At 44.0% G+C, this 10,151-nt stretch overlaps 1 protein-coding gene across 1 annotated transcript; it reads left to right on the top strand.

The window, feature by feature from the left end:
* The first annotated feature begins 2,945 nt into the window (after positions 1-2,945).
* On the top strand, positions 2,946-8,773 carry LOC127318718 (aminoaldehyde dehydrogenase 1a). The gene is made up of 15 exons (XM_051349196.1): positions 2,946-3,206; positions 3,327-3,469; positions 3,847-3,927; positions 4,012-4,157; positions 4,582-4,674; positions 4,754-4,877; positions 4,957-5,022; positions 5,198-5,264; positions 6,738-6,814; positions 7,198-7,311; positions 7,661-7,738; positions 7,813-7,964; positions 8,074-8,134; positions 8,343-8,449; positions 8,531-8,773. The coding sequence occupies exons 1-15, from the start codon at positions 3,095-3,097 to the stop codon at positions 8,613-8,615; spliced, it is 1,506 nt and encodes a 501-aa protein (XP_051205156.1). The 5' UTR covers positions 2,946-3,094; the 3' UTR covers positions 8,616-8,773.
* Positions 8,774-10,151: the final 1,378 nt, after the last annotated feature.

Genomic DNA, 10,151 nt, shown 5'->3' with positions numbered 1-10,151 from the left:
GTGGGATCTCACACCTCTTCAACGTGCCGACACCCCCACCCCCCCAATGGAAGGGAACATGTGAATACATCTTCTATCCGAGATCTTTACTTGTGTGTTTTTACATTTCTGATAGTATTTGTGGTCGAAGTACTTGTGTCATCATATAGGTTGGCTCACCTAGCTTACATTAGGTTAACTTATATTTCCGCAGAGCTTATAATTGCAAGAGAATGAAAATAAAATTTGTAGGACCTATCCACCCCCTCTAGGTCACCATCTCTATCATTTTAACAACAACGAATCCTTCTAGTTGTTTCATGTATATCTCCTCCTCTAGGTCACCATCTACTAGGAAGCTTATATCTTGATTCATCTGATAACCATGCCCCTTCATTGCAAAACAAGGTTGCGATGCAAAAAATATCTCTCTATACATGAAGAAGATGGAGAAGACCGAAGCCTAGGTTATATCGGAGGTCCTCGTTAAGAATACAAAGAAACCTATGTTTCTTCAGATTTTGGGGGTCGGGCATCTGCCATATCGATCCAATATGAGCACCCTGGCTGCGGAACGCCGGAACTAGAGGAAGACAGTACATGGAGAGTCCATACCTACGGGGCGTTATCAACACCTGATGCCATGAAATGGATGAGCTTACCATCGAGGTATAGGGAAGTGAAGAGAAACATACTGCCTTGGTGAAAAAGATCGAGACTTTGACCATATTGTTGCATCAACAAATGCAACATTTAAATAACCAACATATAACATGGTAAACTAGTGGTGTGAAGTAGAAACACATCTGTTCTCCTTAAATAAGAAAACAATCTTCCTCATAGTCTTAGGTGAGGTTATTGGACCTGCTCTAGTCACTTCATTCAACAAAGTCTGCAATGTTTTTCTTGTGTGCAAGTAGCAATGTACTTGGTAAATTGGACTCACAAAATTCACATTGTACAAAAAAATTGATGCCCATAGAGTACTGGAGCACATAAATGTATTTACAAGATTTAGCACCTCGCATGATGTGTTTCTGTTTTGAGTTTCCGTGTCTTTGTAGCATTGCATTCGGTATGAACGATTTCTTTACATTTAACGTGGAATCATACAAATATGTGCGTGGTCAATGACCTCATAAGTCTTGTTGATCATACACCCAACTATATATCGGAAAAGATTACAAGTAAATTTGGGTTTGGTTAAAATTACTTTTATAAAAACTTTGGAAGATTGCAATCCTTATAAATGTTTATTGCAAGTATTGTTTGACCTAAAGGATTTCCTTGCAGTAAATTTGTAGGAAATAATTCATATACTCAAATCTTTTGAAAATAATAAAATGTTCTTTATGTCCGATAGTCAAGAGTCTTCAACGCAGATGAACATCACGTTAAATTAAAATAGACATGAGATCATAATTCTCGTACATTATAACTGATGAAAGATAAACACCAACTACAAACACAGAAGAGACATAAATAGGGTTAGGAGTTGGTAAAATTGCACCACACTCCGAAAATTGCCCTCCTCTCACCGCACACTTCCTTAGACTCGCCCACGGACTTCTCACGTAAAAGTGCACAGAACCATGTATTAGCTGCAATATCTATGATTTTTTACAAAGATACGTGGAGCAATCTCGCTCCTTGTATGTAATAAAAAAAGATATGTGAGGGATGGCAAAAAGACAACCACAGACTTTACTTTTCTTGTAAATTGCGGTGCATTTGTCACAATTTGAGCAAGCTATGGATGCATGACACATGGATGTCATGTTGTGGCATGATTAGGACATTGGCTGTGACATATCACATCGCCATCACTGATTACATATCTTTTTGTCGTATAAGTGGATAGGATAATTTCACCAACCACGTGTGACTGCAAATTAGTGAGGTAGGGCTTATCATGTGAACTCAAGATGACAATGGTATGCAGTGCTCATTTCCCCCGACCCCCTCTCTCTCCACCTCCCCTCTCCTGCTTGTTGACCGAGGAAGGCCGGGCCGAACCCGACCCGTCTCCGACGGCTCTGCCGGCCGGAGATGGGGAGGGGGACGCGCCGGAGTAGATATTAGGTGTAGATCTAGGGTTCTCGGCAAGATGTCGTGGTCTTGGAGTTGTATGCCAGCTCTTACGGGCGAGATATGGCGCGGGAGGTGGTGGTGGCGGCGCGGCACAGAGCTCCGGAGGTCGGAGATGGCGGCGCTCCACACCCTCTCAGAAATCTCCATCAATAAGCCCCTGGTTTGTTCCTTTCCTTTGCTATGCACAACCTCTCCTTTGATTCTTCTCCCGCTGGCCGACCGAGGTGGTGAGGGGTGGGGAAGATCTGGCTCGGGAGGTTGTGCTTCAAAGGGGGACAAGGGCCTCCATCCCCTGGTGATTCGGTGCAGCACCAGTGGGCGGCCGAAGAATGGACGCGTCAAGCCCCCGAGGTGGGGGTGGATCTCGTCTGTTCTTCCTGCCGAGGCCTGCGGAAATAAGCACCGTTGGCTACAGCACTGCGTCCTCGACGTCCACAACATCAACCTGGCCGGCCGTGGCGGCGAGGAGGAAGATGAAGACGACGACGATGGTGTTGGCTTCTGTAGCCAATATGTCCGGGATTTCCGAAACTTGGAAGCAACATCGGCGAGCTTCTCTTTGACGACTCACTGTCGCCTGTCAAAGCCGGTGAGCTCCGGCACCCTTTAAACCTCCATCGGGGAGGCCTTCTTCAGGGTCAGCGGCCGCGCCCAACGTCGGTACTGAAGCAAGTGGTTTCCTCCCCGCGGCGGTGCTCGACGGCGGTGCAGCTGATCTCCGGCTCGGCAGAGGAGATAGGGAGGGACTTGATTGCTTTTCAGATCTTTCAGAGAGGTCTTCTCCACACAAACTGGGGACCTATGTATAATTTTCTTCATTTCATGGGGTCTTCTGTAATATTGTACACCTCCACTGGTGAAACAGTCCTCCGCGTCCACGCGCCCTCAACTCAACGGAACAAGAGAGGATAGATAGCGCTTTCCACCTCCACGCCACGCACACAGCACACTACTTCACTCCTCCACCGCGGCGGATCCGATCATCCCGGACACCCGATTCTCACTAGCCCGCGCGCGCGCCTCCATGGCCTCGCTAGCTATCCCGTCGCGGCAGCTCTTCATCGACGGCGAGTGGCGCGCCCCCGCGCTAGGCCGCCGCCTCCCCGTCGTCAACCCAACCACCGAGGCCGCCATAGGTACCAGATTAACTGCATCCCGATCGATCCGGCTCATGTTATTTTGTACTTGTACTACTATTCTGTTCGCCCCTGTGCTCCTCCTTCGGCGCTGATGAGCGAGGTCTGCATTTTGCGCAGGCGAGATCCCGGCGGGCACCTCGGAGGACGTGGACGCGGCCGTGGCGGCCGCGCGAGCCGCGCTCAAGAGGAACCGCGGCCGCGACTGGTCCCGCGCGCCCGGCGCCGTACGGGCCAAGTACCTCCGCGCAATCGCCGCCAAGGTACGCGCCCCCCATCACCACGTAACCACGTTGTGCTGACGAGCTCCCTGCTGCTGCTTCCGCGCTGATTTAGCCCACAAGTCAGTAGGCTGTAGCGTAAATGGTGTCGCGCAGCGATTGTGCTCAATCCGTGCTTCAGTTGACTTCTAATTTTAACCTCATGTCGTGTGTGAAGCCTAGTTCTAAGTGTGCTAATGCATGTTACTAGATTAGTTTTCCGCAGCATCATTTTGGATCCTGAAGTAACTGGTGTCGCGCAGCGGTTGTGCTCAATCGGTGCTACAGTTGACTTCTAATTTTAGCCTCATGTAATGTGTGGCTCATCAATACTTGGTTTACACGCATGTCAGATTTTGATGTGTATTTTCTTTCTTCAGATAATTGAGCGAAAATCTGACCTGGCTAGGCTAGAGTCACTTGATTGTGGGAAGCCTCTTGATGAAGCGGCATGGGACATGGTATGCGACCCACTTTTTGAGTGTGTGCATTAAATTGTTTTTCTTGACATCTTATTCTGATGTGTATGGTGTTCCTTTCATCAGGACGATGTTGCCGGCTGCTTTGAGTACTTCGCAGGTCATGCTGAAGCTTTGGACAAAAGACAAAATTCTCAAGTTTCTCTTCCGGAGAATTTTAAATGTCATCTTAAGAAGGAACCTATTGGTGTAGTTGCGCTAATCACACCTTGGTATTTCTCATTCCACTTCTGCCACACTCTTATCTCTCTTTATGATGTGTAGCATATATATAGTAAAAAGAGCTTTAACTTGGTGCAGATGAATTTTAGCCATTGCAATTTAAGTTACTCTTCCCTCTTTTCTTGACCATATATAGTGCTAACGTTCTCCAGATGTCACTTACTACCTAGTGTTAAGCTCAATTATCTGAGACAAATTCATTTTTTTGCGTGTGTGGGAAAGGTGTGGCTAATTTTACTAAATATTTGCTTGTACACAATAATTTGCAATATCTTACTGCTGAAATTCAAACACTTGATTTGGTAATTGCTTATTGATTATATTCTAATTCATGATTTCCATGATTGCTCTTGTCTACAACTGAACTTAGCTGATTTTGAACCATAACGTTCTTTGTTTGACATTTTAATGCAGGAACTATCCTCTCCTGATGGCTACGTGGAAGGTAGCTCCCGCTCTGGCAGCTGGCTGTACAGCTGTACTGAAACCATCTGAATTGGCTTCTGTGTAAGTTTAAGATGTTGTGATAATTCCATGTTATGAGCAATGGCGGTTGATATGTCTATATTTTTTTTAAAATTACCAGGACTTGCTTAGAGCTTGCTGATGTGTGTAAAGAAGTCGGTCTTCCTTCAGGTGTCTTAAACATTGTGACTGGATTAGGTCCTGAAGCTGGCGCTCCTTTGTCATCACACCCTGATGTCGACAAGGTACATATATTTGTCCTTCATCTATGTTTCATCCGTCAATGATATATTCCTGAGCATATATGGCTTTTTGAGCTTTTAGGTTGCATTTACTGGGAGCTATGAAACCGGTAAAAAGATTATGATTGCTGCAGCTCCTACAGTCAAGGTTTGTTCCAAATATCTGTATTTTCATTATCTTTCTAGTACTTTGTTGTGGTAAATATGTGCGTTTTCTCCTTCGATTATTAGAATAGGCAAGAGATTTTTCACGAACCATCCTCATAGCAACTTTATCTCATATCTTACTTTTGGTATTGTTGTATTGCATATTTTCTTGACAGCCCGTCACACTGGAACTTGGTGGCAAAAGTCCTATAGTAGTATTTGATGATGTTGACATTGAGAAAGGTAAATGCCACTTTCCGAGACTTAACCAATTCGTAAGGTACTTAGCTATGTGGGACTTTTCAGTCCCACTTAACTGAGTGGGATGTTCTGAAACGCTTTACGCTAATTTTTTATAATAATATTATTATTTTCTTTAATTCCACAAATATCACACATTCTTGAATATTTTCAAAAGTGTTGTGACATCGGCTTGGCCGATCCCGACTCGGACATTTCGGGCTAGACGAACCAAACAGGTCAGATTATACTTGGTTTCCGCCCAGTGACAGAACAGGTCAGGCTGTTCGAACCTGACTAGGTTGGGATGGCCGAACCCGACTGGACCTGGTCGGGCTGGCCTAGCCCGACTGGTCCGTGTGCATCTTTTTCCTGGCAACCCGATCGGTTGCAAACTGCCAGCTCGCGTGTTCTCATTCTATCTTAGCTACCATAGTGCGCTCTCTCTTAGCTAGCTCTGTGCTAGTGCAGCGGTGCAAACAGCTACCTCTCTCTTAGCTAGCTGCCTATATCTCTAGCTCTTTCTGTTTAGTTGGATAGCTAGCTAGATACGATCTTTTGGTCATGATGCATAGTGCAATAGTTCACACACGCATATTGGGTCCATGCGCGTGAGAAGACATCACTCCCAGCCTCCAGCTGTGTAAATGCAGGAAAATAAATTGTGGTGACGTAAGTGGGGCCCACCAACTTGGCATGCATTTTTCTCTCAGCCTGCTTCTTTCGTGCACATGTGACCAGATGACACATGAAACGACACGACGCTGAAGCACATGGGACTAGAACATCGCTAATCCTAGCTATCGACCGCTTCCAGTCTCAGCCTCCATGTTTAGTCACTGCCGCGCGTGGACCAGACAGTCTTGGCCAGCCCGACATGTTCTATCGCTGGGCGGGGCCCAAGGAATCTAGGCCTGTCGGGTTCGCTCACTCCGAAAGGTTCCAATCGGGATTAGCCAATCCGATGCCACAATATTTTTGAACATATTAAAAACGAGCAATATTTGTGGAATTAAAGAATATAATAATAATATTTGAAAAATCGCTTTATTTGCTGTCTGATGCTTGTCACATTAAATGATCGTTAGTTGTTAGAATTAGTGACCTAGACAATTGGTAAAGAAACAAGATGTCTATTGTTTGACCACACTTTCTAACTTTTCAACTGGGGTAAAAAATTCTGATGGAGATGTACCAACTGAATAAAGAAATCAAATAAAAGTTGTGTTGCAGTATGTATGCAATATGTTGCATGATTTCATCATTCTATTTTGCTGAAAAGCGAGGTAGTTAGCTCGACTAATCATAAAAATACAAGTAGTGTGGTTTAGGTATGGAAACCGTGATGATTCCGCTTTTTCAAACTGCAATTCACTTCAGTTTGTTGATACTTGCATTTTAATCAAATATAGATCCTGTTCAGCAACAATTTTTTACCTTATTTAGATTCCATTGTTGATTCTTCTATTTGAACAGCTGTTGAGTGGACTCTTTTTGGGTGCTTTTGGACAAATGGTCAGATTTGCAGTGCAACTTCTCGTCTTCTTATCCATGTAAGTATTGAATGTTACACCTGGTAACGCTGAGGAAGTACGCTACACGATTGATGGGTGTTGATCACATCTCAGATCTGCCATCAAACCTCGCATAAGATTATTTTATGATGCCACTATCAGTTCACATAACAAATGATATTGCATTGTGAACGGTATGCTTGTTTTGTGCGCAATATATGTATTGCCCCATTGTTCAACTTACATGTTTTAGCACTTCAGTTTGCTGTGAGGAATTCATATCCGTAAATACTTTGGGTGTGAATGGAAGCAATTTTCAACATGTTGCTCTGGAAGCTATATTTGGAGTTTGCTAGTTTGTTGCTCTTAAACATATGCAGTCAGTTTCGCATTCCTGAGCAATGACATCAAAAGCTTTGCAGAAAGATATCGCTAAAGAATTCGTGGAGAGGATGTTTGCATGGTCCAAAAATATTAAGGTGTCAGATCCGCTTGAAGAGGGTTGCAGGCTTGGGCCAGTTGTTAGTGAAGGACAGGTACTACATGTTACTTTGTTTAAATTCTAGAGAGGAAAGATGTCATGAATACTGCTAGGTCAATGTGCCATCTTGGGACCCCTGGCTTCTTGCTGGAATTATGTTTGACACAACTTATTTTTGGAGGACCAGTGTTCAAATGCACTGGCTGAAATGCCACATTCTGTAGGATTTTATTGTTATATTTTTCACTATAAAATTTGAAGTTCTAATTACGGCTTCGTGACAACGGAGTGGGTTAAATGACCAATTGACCATCCAGCTTTGCTGTCTTCTCTGTATTTACAAATTACTCATTGTATAGACTCATTCCTTGTTGGGAATCTAACTCGTCATATTGCCCTGTCAGTATGAGAAGATTAAGAAGTTTGTATCAAATGCTAAAAGTGAAGGTGCTACCATCCTGACTGGGGGTGTTAGGCCCAAGGTAATGCTGCAGTCCGCAGTTTGATGTACATGCCTATGCTACTAGACAATAGCTAATGTATCGTGTTTTTGTAGCATATGGAGAAAGGTTTCTTTATTGAACCCACAATCATTACTGATATCAACACATCAATGGAAATTTGGAGGGAGGAAGTCTTTGGTCCAGTCCTGTGTGTGTTAGAGTTTAGCACAGAAGATGAAGCCATTGAACTAGCCAATGATACCCAGTGAGCTACTTATGTTTTAAATACAACATTTATGTGTTTGGTTGTTATGAGGGTTTTCTTCATATGTTAGCCTCTTGGTGAACTTATTCAACAACTTTTCTCCTTTCAGTTATGGTCTGGCTGGTGCTGTGATTTCTGGTGACCGTGAGCGATGCCAGAGATTAGCTGAGGTATGACTAAGTGAAGGGTTGAAACATTACTTTATTGGTGTCGCTTGAAGTTTACATCCCTGTTCCAAGTTATCATTTCTGCACTTATGTTCACTTCATAACATTGATTCATTTCTATATTACTCCAGTTGAGTTTGTTTTATTCAACTACTGGGACTGTTTTTCTGTTTTTTTTTTAACAATTGTATGACGCCAATTCCAACTACAGGAGATCAACGCAGGATGTATTTGGGTAAACTGCTCGCAACCTTGCTTCTGCCAAGCACCATGGGGTGGGAACAAACGCAGTGGATTTGGACGCGAGCTTGGAGAAGGGTGAGCAGAGCATGGTGATCGTGTTCTTAAGGCATAACTTTTAATGATCTCTCTACCTAACACCGTGCCTTTGATTTCCAGGGGCATTGATAACTACCTGACCATCAAGCAAGTAACGGAGTACACCTCTGATGAGCCGTGGGGATGGTACAAATCTCCGGCCTAGATGTAAGCTTGCTCGATGAGTTAGATTTGTTCTGTGCCACGGAATGGCTTAGGCTTCTGTATCAGTGAAAATATAGTTGCCATGTACCGCTGAACCTGCAAACACAAATAAGGCATTAGTTGTATGAATGATGGGAATAGATACTTACAGGCGCCGCACCTGTGTAGCTTCCGTGCGGCGTGGTCTCGTGAGCTGCTCGATGCGCTTTGGTCTTTTTCCACCTTATCCTCTAGGGGCTGTTTGGATATTTGTGAAGTCGTTTCTTGCTTGCTTTCATGGTTGCAAAAGTTAACAGTTTGGTTGTGAACCGTTTTCTACGTTCTTGCCATTTTTTTTGGCGAATTGATCATCGATCTATTAATCATCATCAATCCGGAGCTGGGCAAAGCTGTTGAAGTAGAGCTTGTTGTACTTAGCACAAAGTTTAAAGCAGCTTTTGGCCTATCCTTGGAGGAACGCTCGATTCCACCATTCTTATGGGGCATGCGTTGGCGGGAGGAAAAGGAGGACAGACCATTCATTAAGGATGGGGATGGCGGGAGTTGAAATTTTGGCTCCACGTTTACGCTTGAAAAGTAGCCTCATCGCCCTCTTAGTCGGTCAACATCATTGTTGAATAAATTTGATTCTCACTTTTCCTCTTGGTTAATGTATTCGAGATTTGCAGTACCGGGCGAACCCTCTTTGTCTGTAGCATCATCTTTTCCCGTCGTCTACACCTGCGACAGCATGCCGCGGCCTTGAACCAAGGTTGTAAGCACCTCAACACATCTGTGCCCTACCTACCTTTAGTTATGTAACTCTAATTTGTTCAAACTTCAGGTCAACTAAGCTATTACTTACGTACAAATCGGAATATTTAGGCTATAAGCAGTTGAAGCTCTTCGCTCATGCGGCTGCCCTCATAGCTGTGACACCAGAGAGTGCGTCCCAACTATAGGCGCTCCATCACAACAACAATAATGATGTTGAAGCTGTGAGCATCTTAGGATTGCTTAAATATACCATCAACACATGTATCAACGAGAAAGTGGCAATGTTCCTCCATGTTTTTGGACATAACCAAAGATTTCGAGTGATTCACATCACATGGAGAAGGCTGAATGAAAAAATATCTCGTTATTTCAAGCAACTCATGTATGATATCAGAGAGATCAGAGGAGAGATGATCAAGCCGACATTTGCTCGCACTTCCCTCAGGATCAAGGATAGTCACCGATGGTTTCCATATTTCAAGGTGAGAAACTCAGTCTTATTGTCGAATGCTCGGTTGTATTGCACTGAGGCCTAACAATTTGTTCATGTTCATGTTAGGATTGTGTTGCGACGATTGATGGGTACTCATGTGACTGCTAGAGTGCCAAGGAGCGAGGCTCATGCATATAGGGGGAGAAAACACTACACCAACCTAAATGTGCTTGTCTTTGTTGACTTTGATATGGACTATGGAGTTCACATGTGTGTTAGCTAGATGGGAAGGATCAACTCATGATTCATCCATTCTTGTTGACAGCTTGGAGAGACCAGATGACCTGA

This window comes from Lolium perenne, chromosome 7, assembly GCF_019359855.2.
Source record: "Lolium perenne isolate Kyuss_39 chromosome 7, Kyuss_2.0, whole genome shotgun sequence".
NCBI lineage: Eukaryota > Viridiplantae > Streptophyta > Magnoliopsida > Poales > Poaceae > Lolium > Lolium perenne.
The sequence above is the reverse complement of the archived record's forward strand: the minus strand, read 5'-3'. Positions and strand labels throughout refer to the sequence as shown.

Bases quoted from the DNA above. Each gene is read 5' to 3' on its own strand.
- LOC127318718 (XM_051349196.1), top strand. From the start codon at position 3,095: ATGGCCTCGCTAGCTATCCCGTCGCGGCAGCTCTTCATCGACGGCGAG. The intron at 4,675-4,753 runs GTAAGTTTAAGA...TAAAATTACCAG, and splicing joins CCATCTGAATTGGCTTCTGT to GACTTGCTTAGAGCTTGCTG. The intron at 7,739-7,812 runs GTAATGCTGCAG...GTGTTTTTGTAG, and splicing joins CTGGGGGTGTTAGGCCCAAG to CATATGGAGAAAGGTTTCTT.